This window comes from Phragmites australis, chromosome 2, assembly GCF_958298935.1.
Source record: "Phragmites australis chromosome 2, lpPhrAust1.1, whole genome shotgun sequence".
Taxonomy (NCBI): Eukaryota; Viridiplantae; Streptophyta; class Magnoliopsida; order Poales; family Poaceae; genus Phragmites; species Phragmites australis.
The window spans coordinates 38479110-38493728 of NC_084922.1; the positions used below are offsets into that span (position 1 = coordinate 38479110).

A 14619-nucleotide genomic window follows, 5' to 3' on the forward strand; every position below is an offset into this window, starting at 1 on the left:
GGGCACCGTCGCACGGCTTGTACATCGTATTGTCGTTGAGGTAGGCCGCTGTTGGGAGGGTGGGCGGTTGCCGTTGTGGGGCAGACGCAGCCATCATTCCGGCATGGCCGGAGGGCCACCGTCGATTATTGGGCGGAGCGGATTGGTGCCACCGAGAGGACGAGCGTCTCCGCCAGGATGCGCTCGCCTTCGAGGTAGGACGCCTCCATGAGGGTGGGTCCTACAGCCGCATTAGCCTGAGGTCGAGCCACCGTCGGGTGTTTGGTAGTGCACTGTGGCAACTGAGACAGACGCCATGGAGAGCCACCATTGGGCTGAGGTTCCCCGGGGGAACACGCTAGGAGAAAAGGAATCCTCCATCGTGGAATGGTAAGTTTGTACATGACACTTACCCTCTGTGTGGTCAGTGACTGTCATCATGAGAAGAGTTGTTACCTTCGTGAAGTCATGTTGTCGTTGCAGCCACCGTGAAGGGAAGCAAACGCGAAAGCGCTGATGGCATGTGCTGCCACCATCACTGGATCTGCGCGCCAAGAGGACCTGGAGTGAGTCATCATTTGGTTGTGAGAAGAAGGTGTCGTATTGTCTCCGCTTGAAAAAGATCCACCATGGAGAGATGTCATCTGCCACCTCTCTGAGGAGAAGAGCGCCGACAAGGCCTCACCGGTGATCTACGCTGCCGCTGGGTCGTCGCTCTGGATCCGTTGGAGTCAGGGACGTTCTCCTTTGTACACCGGTCAATCTGTTCTTTGTGTTGATGCCGGTGTGTACTTGTAGGCCCTTTTGTTGATCGAGGCCTTTGTGCCTCTGTTCTTGGCTGGCCGATTAGCGGTAGAACAAAGTGTGTGATAACATTACGAGTAGGATTGCAATATAAAAAAACAAAACTCTTGTATTGATTCAATGAATTATATATATATATATATATATATATGATGAAGGGGTATCATTGGAAAGACATGTCCCTCTCCAATAAACACAATAAAAAAAATTAAAGTTTCTTTATCGAAGAACATGTCCCTTCAATAAAGACACTTATTTACTAACTGATCACGGACTGTAATCAAATTCTAACGGTAAAGTTGTGGCCGAGGGACGGAATCTGTTTTCTCGGCAAAAGAAGTAGCGACATGTGTCGTGCCTATCGTGCAAACACGTCTACATGGCCGTAAAAGCAATGAAAAGAAGAAAAACTGCATGGCCGCATAGAAGAAGTGTGCTATGCAGGGACAGGCAGTCAAGCCGCAACTAGACTAGAGTAGCGCACGCCTCCAGTCCGTCTCCTCCTCGAGTAGATTTACCGTGTTCAAGTAGCTAGCCTAATCATGGGATGTGGAATATCGTGGAGTGTGGATGTGGGGTAAAGACCACCGGTGTGAAGGCTACATGGTCCAACAAAAGCTCCTTTCTCAAGGTTAACCAATGCGAGAGAACCGCAAAATAACCTCATCCTCAACGGCTAAAACCGCTACTGTTACTATAGTAATACTTTATTTAGAAATAGTGGATGTATTTTTTCTCGGTGATTTTAACTAAAGTTTTGTCATAAATATTTATTTATAGTTACAAAACCTATATAGTGTGATTTGTGAAATTATTTTAAATTGTGAACTTAGTTGTATAATTTTTATACACTAGATATTTTTATAATTTGATTAGATGTTAGTCAAAGTAAAAAAGTAACTTTTTAAAAAAATATATATATCTACTATTTCTAAATAAATGAAGTACTACTAGAAGTATTCGTCTTACTAAAAAGAAAACAGGAGACACATGCATAGAATTCAGCTTAATTGTACCAACTAAGCAACATTATGTAAGTGAGTACACACTGAGTAGTTCTGTATTATTATTTAGTTTATTTTTTAATTTAATTAGATGAAATTGAATCTTTAGTTTATTATTTTGAGTTTTGAGTTGATCCAATATCTCTAAAAATTTATAATTTGCATTCCTACTGAGCAGTCGCACTCGCACTCGCAGTCGGACGTGAACCCATCTCCCTCGTGAAACAAAACGAGATTTGCGCTTCGACGCGTGCCAAACCAGAGTAGTCTTCACCCGAATCTGAGCCACAAGGAGCCCACCGGTAGACGGCGACGTAGTTGAACCGGTCTATCAACTTCTGCGCGCCTGCGTCCCCACGGGCACGGGTGGTGAGACGGCGAATCAGGCCGTGCTCCCGTGCCAATGCCCCACGGCAACCGGGCCCCGCCACACAACTCACGGCCGGATCACGCCCCGCCCCGCCCCGCCCCGCCAGCACGCCCGGGCGGAGGGGAAAACGGCAGGAAAACGCAGCCGAGAGATGCGCGCGCGCGCGCGGATTCCTCCTCGCGCACTGCGGCTGGTGCTGCGCTCCCTTCCGTTCCACGCCTTGGTTTGCTGCTGCCAACTGGTCTCTACTGTCCACCAAGTGGGGCGCCCCCACGCCCAAAGGTGTGACTCGTCGTAGTCTTCAGTTTTGCAAGACGCAACTGTCGTGAGTAGTTTGATAGGATTGCAATGTAACGAGACAATGAATAAATAGATTTGAACTCTTTTTCTTCCTAACACTCCTCTTTGATAGATGCTGGTTTACGTATATAATTTATTTTAAAAGCTTCTAAAAAATCCCATGAGAAAAATATGAGAGTGGTAGTGATATGCTGTAAAAACTCATTTAAAACTTAGTGAAAAAATAGAAAGAAAATAATACAGCATATATAGATTATTGTCTAATTGTAAACTCGTATGAGAAAACTTTTTAAAAGGAAAACATATAAGTGAGTTTAGATAACAATATATATGTCTTTGATACCTCCTTTAAAAACTCTGGTAGGAAAAATAAAAGATATAATATATTATTTTGTGTAGATATTGTCTTATTAAAAATTATTTATAAGAAACTTTATAAGTAAAACTCATAAAGAAAAGGAGTGCAATATGATGTATGGGCTTGTTGAATTTAAGAGGAGGCTACTCTTGATCTTTGCAAATTTCGAAGTCATCGTATACCAATACCAGTAATATATTTTTTATAATATCAAAGTTGGTAAGGACTTTGTGAATAAATTTGCTAGGTTATCATAAGATTTAATTTGCAAGATATTTATTTTCTCATTTTGTTATAACTCATGAGGATAAAATAATTTATGAGCAATATGCTTAGTGATATTGCTCTTTATGTAACTTGTTTGCATCTGAGCAACACAAGTAGTATTATCTTTGTAGATAATAGTAGGTGATTCAATGGAATCAATATCACATATTTGTTTTATGTGGTTTATCATTCTGCAAAGCTATACGTATTCACGTGATGCCTTATATAATACAATTATTTCAGAATGATTAGTGAATATAGCTATTAAAGTCTATCTTTAGATAATCAAGTGCTTCATTTATATCTTTTATGTTGCCAATGATATTTAGGTCATCAAAATGCACTGAGATAATACAAAATTATGTCAAGGATTTCTTAATGAGTACACATAGACAATCGTTATTATTGTTGTAACCCTTCTGCAGAAGGAACACACTAAGTCGATTGTAGTGCATTTGTCCCGACTACTTTAAGTCATGTAGTGACTTATTGAGTTTTACACAATATATGTTGCGATTTGAGTTTGGATTCAGAATTTGGATTTCATCGGGAACCTTCATGTATATGTCCGAATCAAATGACACATATAGATATGCGGTCACTACATCCATCAGCTGTATAGATAAATGATTTTGAACTACCAATAAGGTAAGATATCGGAATGCGATTCCACTCATGACTGGAGAATATGTTTCATTAAAATCAATGTTGGGTCTCTACGTGAACCCTTAAGCTACAAACCTTGCTTTGTATCTCATCACCACGTTGTTCTTATTCCGTTTATAGTCGAAACCCATTTAAATCCCATAGGAAAAATATTTAGAGGTGTAAGTATACTTTTATGGATACCTCTATTTTTGTGAGTGAGTCTATCTCTGTTTGGATTGTATCTTTCCATTGAGTACAGTCAAAACGTTTTTCACACTCTACCATGATCTTAGGATCTAGATTATTTTAGATGTTGTTTGCAATTATTGTGGATCATCCAGAGGTGTACATTCTTATTATGCCTGGATTCTTCTAAATGTTAAGGGGCACTCTACCTTCCACTCAAATACTTTTTATGTGTCAATAGTTGTAATCTTTCAGTCATATGATTCTCCAGAATCTAAATAGTTGATGAAAATCTCTTGTAACTTTGGTATAGGCATATGTGATAGAATGCTGAACTTGAATTTCTAGAGTCACACAATTAGTCATTGAAGGCGCGTGAGTTGAATTCGATGTTTAGGATAATATGCTCATAAGTTAATAATTTGAGCCATTATTTTGAAAAATATATGGTTTCGTGTGGACAATAGACACACGTGAGACCATCCTGTAGATGCATCTATAAGAACCATGAAATATCTTAATGTTCCAGTTAATGGTTGGATATAACCACATATATCACATTGAATATGTCAAGGACTTTGAGTGATTCCGCTTAAATTTTAAGGTAATAAGGTCTTAAAATTAACTTTCCTGTGGCACATGAAGTACACATAAAATCCAAATATTGTGAAAATTTAGCATCACTTAAATCATGACCAATAAAATTGCTGATAACTTTTCGCATCATCCCTATAACGGGATGACCAAGGTGGTCATGCCAAATTTGGAATGCATTTACATTGTGAAAATTACAATGAACATAACATTTGTTACAGGTTTGTATGTGTAGTACAATCCTGACAATAAATAGAGAATTTTTTTCAAATACATATTTGTCATATCCGTTATTTTTTTTAAGAGGAGACATTCCTCTTTGCTGTCATCATGAGTTTCAATATAGAAATCATTCTTACGGATATCTCTATAACTTAGTAAGGTATGAGTTCAATCAGGATACAATAGAGTATCATCAATTATGACTTTAGTACTCATAGGGAGAGTAATTATGGCATGACCTAGGCCAACAATTACTGCATTGCGATTAACGATTTTCAAAATATTTTCTTCTCTCTTAGTAAGAGGTTGAAAATATTTTGTTTTACTAAGTATAGAATTTATGGTGTAATTATTCATAAGTCATATTTTTTTTTTATCAGACTGACTCTGGTAGAAATCAATCAACTGATGAAGGCATTCGTGCCTCGTGTTATTCTTGGGGCTCAGTAGAGCGAAAGTGGTGATAACATGTTATGAGTAGTTTGATAAGATTGCAATGTAATGAGACAATAAACAAGTGGATTAAAAAAATTATTCATTATGTTGTTATGTATGTATATACATGTTAAAAGGGTGTTCGTTTGAAGAGATATATTTTTTAACGGATATCTATTCGATTAATCAACCCTTAGACAATTTCCGAACAGTTAAACATAGATCATCTCATTTATAACCGCAACAGTGAGCCCAGCTGTAAGCCTTGCGATATCAAACGGGGTCATCGGAGCTGGACTGCTAACTGTTCCTTGAACAATCAGAGTGGCAGGAGGAGCCCATGCGGTGGCCCTGGCTCAGTTGTTGCCCCAGCCCCATCGCAGATGATCCAAGCTCCGACCTGCCACTGGTCTGCCGGAGAACTTCTCGGAAATAGGACTGGCAGACGCAGAGTTTGTCAGGAAAGTCTGAGGTCTGAGCTTTTGCAGGAGGACGAAAGGCACCTCTGTTGTCTGCGTCTGCTAGTACCTGATGTCCAGGTGTGTTGCAAGTGTTGCTGGTACACCGAATTTTGACCAGAATTATTACGGCTCCAGATTTCGTGCATGAATCCGCAAAGTTACAAAAATGTCGTATTTATGAGCGCTGACGCTGACGCACGAACAGTGGCCCGGGATCAGAAGGAATCAAACCAAATAGGAAACAGGGGGAAAGGCAAACAGAATTGACCTCAGACGGTAAAATTCAAAATTAGGCAATATATATATATATATATGTATTTATCAAAATAGATAATATATTATCGTATTTATATATTTAGTATCTATATTTGGCGTATTATTTACCGAAAATAGATTTCGGTACATCGTACGTCAAAAAATCTATATTCGGCACACCGTGTGCCGAATACGATACTATAGCTCATAATCGGTACACCGTGTGCCGAATATGACCGGGCTCATGGTTTTTCAGCGTACAGTGTATCAAAATTTTATTTTCGGTAAATAATGTATCGAATACGAATGCTAAAATTATAAATACGATAACATATTGTATATTTCGGCAAAAACGCTCATGTATGTTGTCTAATTTTGGATTTTTGCCACATCAGACGGAGTGGAGACTGTATGGTGGTGATATGCAATAAAGATAATCATATATGCAGACTAAATCTAGACTAAATCTGTAAGTAAGATTTAGTATGATAAAGATTTGTTAGAATTTAGGGTGATGATAGATTTTAATATGATTAAAAATTTATTAGCGTATTCTATATAAGATGAGGTAAAGTTATGGGTACAATAGTGGATTCCGTCATCAAAATCTTGTCGCCCTCTCTTTTTAACTCCCTGCAAATCATAATCGGGCGCGTGATACTAGCATACCGGTGTACAACGTTCTATCCTTATACGTGTGGATACCATAGAGACGTTGCTGCTATTGCAACGCTGATCTCCTTGATAGAAAGATCGCGGTGCTGATCATGCTCTATGGTCGAGAAGCGCGTTGATCGTGCTCTATGGTCGAGAAGCGCGAGCACCTAATAGAAGAGATGATCAAGGTGATCAATTACTTTCTCTTTGTAATCGAGGACGTTGTCGAGGCTTTCTCTTCGTGATCATGGAGGTGGTCCAAGAGCAACATATTTGTTCAGAGCTGATCGAGGAACACAAAGTACTGCTCGGAACTAGTTGAGAAGTGTGACGTATCTACTCAGAGCTGATCAAAGAGTTTTCTTCTCTACATTGACATGTATTACGTTAGATCAGTCTACTTCAAATTTTCTTTTACTGTACTACATATTTAATGATAACGATCTATAATACCCTACTTAGTATAATTTACTAGTTATTAAACGTAGTAAAGAAATTTTAATTTGTGCTAAAATAGCCTACCTTTTCCAACACTGTAAACCGGTCAGAATTAGGAAACGAGGTAGGCACTATAAGCTTCAAATTTTCTTTTACTGTACTACATATTTAATAATAACGATCTATAATACCCTACTAGTATAATTTACTAAGTTAAACGTAGTAGAGAAATTTTAATTTGTGCTAAAATAGCCTACCTTTTCCAACACTGTAAACCGGTCAGAATTAGGAAACGAGCTAGGCACTATAAGCTCAAAATTGAGCTTGATTAATTGATTAATAACTGATCCATCCATCATTTCATTTCGGAGGTTCCGCGAGCGATCAAGAAATCGAGTCCGGAGTCTCGGCTCGGATTGTACAATCTGTCGCGGCTCCAAAAGGAAGAAGAAAAAACTCCGTCTTCCTTTCAAGAAGGGAGCAAAAATTACAGCAGCAGCGTCGATCAAGAACAGCAGCAAACACCTTACAAAACTAAAACTGTGACGAAGGAGCAGTACGGCGAAGGTTGCAGTAGTAGACTAGTAGTCGTTGCATGTTGTACTAACTTAGGAGTAGAGGCGCGCGCGCCATCAAAGTTGGGATCTTGACTCACTCGGACGGTGCCGCCGCGGAGGCGGCCATCCTGGGCGAGGTGACGGGGAAGAGCGGGAGCAGGCGCGGCGGCTCGGCGCCCCTCGGGGACGGGTGGAGGAAGAACCCCCTTTCGGCGATTGCCGCGCGCTCGGCCTCCTCGGAGGAGGACGACGCCGGCGAGCGGTTGAAGAGGTCGCCGGTCAGCGGCGTGACCGGGCTGAGTCTGAGGGACGGGAAGTCCAGCACGCTCGGCGAGAGGATCTCTGGCGTGGCGGAGGGCCTCCGCGGCGACGGCGGCGGGCCCATCGCCAGCGGCGCGATCATCTTGAGGTTCTTGAGGCTGCTCCGCCGCTCGTACAGCTTGAAAGACGGCTTCTTGGGCCGGCACGGCCCGCTCGTCGCCTGGCCGGCACCGTTTGTCCCGGAGTTGCCGCTGTTGCCCGCGGTTGCTGTCGTTGCGTCGTTCTTGGCGGGCTGCTCGGCGCCGGTGAGCATCTGGACGACCTGCTTGAAGGAGGACGTGTCGGCCTGGACGAAGGTGGTGGGGAAGGGGGTGGTGTCGATGGTGCGTGGGACGGGCCGGGGGGACGGTGGGAGGTTGTGGGGTTGGGCACGGTGGTAGGGGTGAGACGGGGAGGTGGATGACGACGACGATGAGGAGGTGGAATACGAAGGGGAGTTGGGGTCCTGCTGATGAGTCATGGGGAGAAGCTGCTTGGTGGAAACCTCCATTGAGTGTGGGTTTCCTGGGTTTTGGTGTTGGTGAGGAGGAGGAAGGGGGGAGGACGGAGGAGAGGAAGAGAAAGAAGAAGATTTGAGTGGAGGAAGAGGGTGGGGAGGTTAAGAAGAGAGGAGAGGAGTGAGTTAGAGGTGCATCGCTGGTGGTGTGAGTGAGACTTTGGATGGATGTTTTCTCTCTCCTCGTCCCTCTCTTTCTCTCTCTAAATTCTGTTTATTTTCCTGCTTTGGTTTCCTTTTGATGTTGGTTTTTCTCTAGTTTTCTTTGTCTTTTTCTTTTTTTTCCACTCGGCTGTGTTGGGTAGTGTGGTGGTGGGGAAGCGGTAGTGATAAACTTGTGGACTGAACTCATGGTTCTTTCGCCATCCATTTCTTTTTACCTAGTGTATTGGGATTTGTGAATTTTTTTTAAAATATACATTAATAATTAATTTACTTATAATATATTATAAATTGCCATGGTACTAATATTTTATTAAAAGATATGTAAAATATCTATTGATATATTTTTTTTACACTAAACATGCACATAATTTAACTAATTGTTGATCAAATTTATGAAGTTTATTTTTCCTTTAATCGTAATATGCAGTGTATTTTGAAACGAATGGAGTACTATTTAAACTTATCCACATTGTTTTTTTTTGTTCACACCATATTATTTTCAAGTAAAAAATTGTCTTGTAGGAAGAATAACTACTATTAAGACAACTGAAATATGTTAATTTTCATCTTTTTGTGGTAAAAGGCCTAGTCTTTTTTTTGTTTTCTCTTTTTTAATGAGAAATCTGTGTTTTATTTTATCCGTCCCTTGAATGGTTAGATGATATCATACTGGCATTATGGTTGTCCAATATCACTTTTGAGTTTCCTTTAACAAAAACCTTCGTCATTGATCTTTTGGAGGAGACACAACATAGATAAATGAAATCCAAACGGATTTGAAGCTATCTACGGATGTAGGCGGTTAATTGCAATTTCATTTCAGTGACCTCCCTAGAGATACAGATATTTTGAATAGAGAAATTGACCACGTAACTACTCACCTAGGGCACAAGCAAAATAAAAAGGAAACAACATGAAATGGAAGTTGATTAATACCACTGTAGATTTTTTTTGTGGGCCATAGTTTAGTGCTAAGAGAGGTTTAGGGTAGTGAGTTCGCTCGCGACGATGGTTCAGTTATGCATGGTGGAACTGCAGCGAGGCTATAATGATGTTGTTGACCGCCGGATTTGTAAGAGAGTAATAGGTAGTGGAAGCCTGGGAGGTGATCAAGGGAATTCACGTATTCACCCGAGATATTAGAGAAATTGGTCATATTGATCTGTCGTCGAGAACTCAGATTGGTGACGGCAGGAGTCAATGACGATGGTGCCAGGATTCGAGAGTGGCGGAGGATGTGAGGGGTTGAAGACTAGAATATGGGCAATGGTGGAGGGTGACACAAAGAGGTAGGGCCGACGGAAGGGAGTGGTGTCTAGCGGATCCTGCTGGATGAGAGGCGAAAGCCATTCAGGAAAAGGGATGATCAAAATTGGAAGGGAATGATGGGATGTTAATTTAGGAGGTTAGTGGTTGGAAGGCAACGGTTGAAAAGGGTGACTCAATAATTAGTGCTAGTTTTTAAGTAGCTGAAAAGAATAAGATGTTTACAACCATTGATTAATTATGAAATAAGAAATAGTAAATGTGCACTATAATAAACTATGTACAGATTGGATGTACTGTTTTCGGTTTCGTGTTACGGAGATATTGCATGATTTAGCGTGATGACGAGTCAAGTGAGCAACATATATATATGAATTTACCGGCAAGATGCCGTGGAAAGCGATTGGGCAAGACCGAAGAACGCAACTTCTTTGTTGAAACTTGAAACGGAGAAAGGTCCCAAAGCTTGGTTGGGAAGATGCCGTGGATTTTTCGAGGGAAACACGAGGACGACTATAACATTTGGGGCGTTTGCTCATGGGCTCATGGCTCATTTTGGTCACGACTCGCGAGTTGGAAAGGGTCCAAAGATGCTCGTGGAAAGAAAAAGGCTTGATGCATTGACTCGGACAAGCTGAGCTCCCCTATTGACTCTACCTGCCGCCTGCTGGTGGGCCACCCAATGATTCCTCTCGTGTCTTGTCCTTGCGGACCGTGCCTGACAACCTCGTAGAGCTTTTCTTGGGGCCTGCATTTGCAGAATTCTTTGTTCCTGCTGTGCGCATGGACTGGAAGGGTGAGTCAGTTCATCTTGTACTACTACGTGCTCGGAGGAGACGATGTCACAGAAGGGAAAGGAGTAAAAAATGTTCATTTTTTACGTCATTACGAACAAATTCTGGGATGATTGTGGAAATGGAATCGTGTCCATGGTTCAAATTTAGCCGCACGATAGAAAAGGGAAATATGAAAAGCGGGCATCCAATTCCCGTTTTAACGGCTACAAGAACGGCAGGGATTGACTATTCTCCCCACCAGCTTCATTCGGTGAAATAGACGCACGCCAATTGCACGCCACCTAGCTAAGAGGAGGAATCGTTGGAAATTATGCTGTTGGCCACATCTCGCAACAAAAGCTTCTTTGTAAGTGGACTGACCTGAAATGTTGCTATATTTTTAGTCAGCTGAAAACTCAGCTTCCTTTTGTCGATGCGGTTTGACTGTTAGATAGACATCGGACGGCAAACGGGCTCGTATCCCAACGGTAAGGCTCGGTGGAGTCTTGCCTGTTGCCATGAGTTCGAACCCTTCGTGGCACGTCCCTACCTCTGGTGGGCACCGCTTACCCTTGGAGGCACCCCTAGCCCTCTAAAATTGAGGGTGTGGATCTTGTTCGTGAAAAAAAATAAAGATCGAACGTCCTAACTTCTCATAACATCTATTCTACCTCTAGTTAGCAACGACGCCTAGCACTCTCTTTCTTTCTCCTGCACACCGGCATACCCTTCTCTTCCGCTGGCACCCTCTTGTCTCGAACGACATCCTAACCGTCGGATCTAAGATCATCGCCCCCGCCATGCTAATTGACTCTATCAGATTGTCTCCTCTCGCCCTAGTCCAGAACCGTCCATCTGGTGCTCTTCCACTGCCCTGCCATCTTGACGGGCTGACCTGGCCCCTGCAGTCTCCCTATAAGCCCAGCCTGTTAGCATAAACATGCCCTCTAAAGCAAACATCGTCAGAACCATGACAGTCATTGCCATGTTTATACTGTCAACTGAAAACTTCTGTGTTTTCGGTCACATGGAATCTAGAGTCATGGTAAAATTTAGATCACGGCACCCAAAAAAACGACTCTTCTGAAATTTGCATCCTAACGATTAATGAATCATTTTTCGTCAAGAAGGATAAGCTTGTAGAGCCATTTAAATTCTTCATGAAACAGTATACCTGACATGATGCCTTTAGGAATCGGAAGAGACACTGCATTCCAAGCGCAACTAAACGCAAATGCAGCAGCAACTACTAGTATATTGTCGATTACCCGGTCCGTGCCAGGTATCGGACCACCGCGGTGATCGAGCCCGCCACCCACAAGGCCACAATTACTCCGCCTTTTGGCTCAAGCATGTCAACTTTCTCAACGTGCAAGTGCATAACTAGTATAGCAGAAAGACAAATGTATCAACATTCATTTCGATGCCCGCACGGGACGCTAACCAATCTCTCAATTCACTTCCTTTGGTTCCTCCTGCATACAGCTAGGCGACCCTGCGCAAAACCGTCCCAAATATTCGGTTGTTTTCGCCTGGAAAAACTCGCAGAATCGGTGACCCGGCGCGCTTGTTCTGCCACACCCACACGGCAAGCGCGGAACAGGAGGTTGGACGGGCGCCGGCCGCGCGGGCGCGACCACGCACGTACGAGAGGCCGTGCGCCCATGCTGCGTGCCGTGCCGAGCCGAGCCGCCCGCGCGCGCGCCGTCTGGCGCGATCGAGCGCGCGAATCCCCCGTGCTGGGGTCGGTTGGGCACGGCAAGGGGCCAAGAGCATAATCATCGCCCCCGGCCAACGACACCGAGACGTGCCAGCGAAAGGCCCGGTCAATCACTCCATCGCGTCGTCTACTGCTATTATTTACGCCATCTTGGTCTTGGTCTTGGAGTGCACTTCAGCTTCGGTCCCTGTGGCTCTGCTTGTCCTACCGCCCGTTCCAATCATGCGTTTGGACCGGTCGCCTGCCGAGGTGCTCCTTGCGGACCTAATCGTTTTTCTGATTGGGATCTGGGAATGCATGTCAGTTTGGAGTGAATCAGTGGGGAGTGTGCTCAGACGGAAATACCGTGACAGGTGCTGCGTGTGCCAATTGTAGGTTGATTCCAAGTGCCTGTTGTGAGTATGGTTGCGTATAAATGCCCACCGGGTTTAGGCTCCATGTGGTGAAACCTGCCTTCAAGCCACACACATGTGCTCGTATTTATAAAAATAGCTATGTTTATTCTTGACGTGTTGATGTCCTGTTAATATAGATACTAAAAATTGTACTTTCTTCATCTAAAAAATCCATCTCTCTATTGCCTACTGGAGTACGTGTTTTTGTGGCAGTACCATAGATCACATTATCACAGTGAGCGGTACAGTATTTTGCATTCATCCATGATCTCTTTTGTCTCCGGTAGGAAGGGAAAGGCAGGTGCTAGCTCTGGCGTTTCTACGTTTGGGGCAGCAAAATAAGCGCGCAGCCACACCCGCCCAATTCCACATCCAACAGTGACCATGACAGGTCCATCGCCCCGGACCACGCTTGCTGTCACTTTTGGCCCACGCTCCACACTTTCCATTTTGGATGAGATAGAAGATAGATCTACAGAGTGCCATTATGGTTGTGATTGAACCCCCGAACAGCCACCAAAAATCCGTGCCTGCACTCTGTGGATGGGCCGCTGTTCTTCAGTGTCCCCAAAACCTAACCTGGTGTGGTATGCATCCAGCAGTTGATCTGCTGACTCCCCTGGTCATCCGGTTTCATTTCTCCCCTCACACTGCACGTCTGCCCCGCCCCCCCCCCCCCCCCCCGGGGGGACCACACAAGTGGAGGACGGGATCTCGATCACGAGATGCCCATCTGGATCTGGTGTCTGACTGTGAGATGGAGAAATCCAGCACCAAATCCTGTCTTTTAGTTACTCTCTCTTTCGCTCTCTGTTCTCCACAGTTGGAGAGATGACGAGGCTGCTGAAACAAGATCTAGCCATGGAAAACACAGAACCAATTAGTAGCAATTTGGGAGCTGAGAGAGACTCCATAACAATCTGCGAAACATGCCGTGATAGCAACATGGCAGGCATCTGCTGCAGCTCCTTGTGGTAGACAGGCGCGGGCCGAGCCAACTGAATACCATGCCTTTCGAACATGGCGGAATAGAACACGCCACCACTCATTGACTAACAAATAGACCGTGAGAGGAGAAAGCATCCTGTTCTAAAGAACCAGGGAGACTATATGAGGCCACTTACTCGATGTAATGGAAGACATTCCTTCTGAAAGGTACATGACCTTCTAGAATGGTGTTCTATATCGGTGCAAAGATCTGAATGGCCTGGTTCGAAGAGAAATGACAAAGCACAGAGCCAAAACCATAGAGAAACAACTAGCTAACTCGACGTAGTAGTTGGGTGCTTGAGATTTACGAGTTACAACGCGATATGAGACATGAACGTGATGTGCAAACCTGACTGGGTTCAGCATAGTCCAGAGGCTTGCCAAACACTTCTACAGCGCAAGTGAGCCGAGTAGGCAGGTAGGTCCATTCTACCAAACGGAACCAGAATACGCTTGCCAGTGAGTCCAAAACGAACTACTGGAAAGCAACACGGCATATCAATCATTCCCTTCCCCGGCAAAATATCGCTCCAATGAAGGAAGCATCTCATAAAACGTAGCTTGGTATGCAAGATAAAACAGTTGTAAATAACGGGAGGAAAGTGGGAAGCATGACAGGGAAATGGGAACGAAAGCCGATCAAATTGCCTGATCCTGGCTGTTTTTCATGCAGATGACAGGATGACAGCTGAAAAATATGGCCAGATAGATACAGCCGTCAACTGCAACCAAGAATACAACAACAACAACCAACAATGGTACAGCATATTTATTAGGTGCACATCAGAACACTTTGCCATTTTAGTTCATCTGAGAGACCAACTCTGTTGAATCGGATTACTGGTGGACTCACACACAACTAACCTCCAGTTAATAAAGAAACAATACAAGCAGACTGCATATGCTGAATTTTACCCATATACAAATGATAAAACATCACAGTTAACACGGCAAC

At 43.5% G+C, this 14619-nt stretch overlaps 1 protein-coding gene across 1 annotated transcript; it reads right to left on the minus strand.

Moving 5' to 3' along the window:
• Nucleotides 1-7276: 7276 nt before the first annotated feature.
• LOC133908728 (VQ motif-containing protein 4-like) lies at nt 7277-8491 on the minus strand. Its single transcript, XM_062350867.1, has one exon. It carries the CDS (start codon nt 8344-8346, stop codon nt 7630-7632), a length of 717 nt encoding a protein of 238 aa, XP_062206851.1. The 5' UTR covers nt 8347-8491; the 3' UTR covers nt 7277-7629.
• Nucleotides 8492-14619: the final 6128 nt, after the last annotated feature.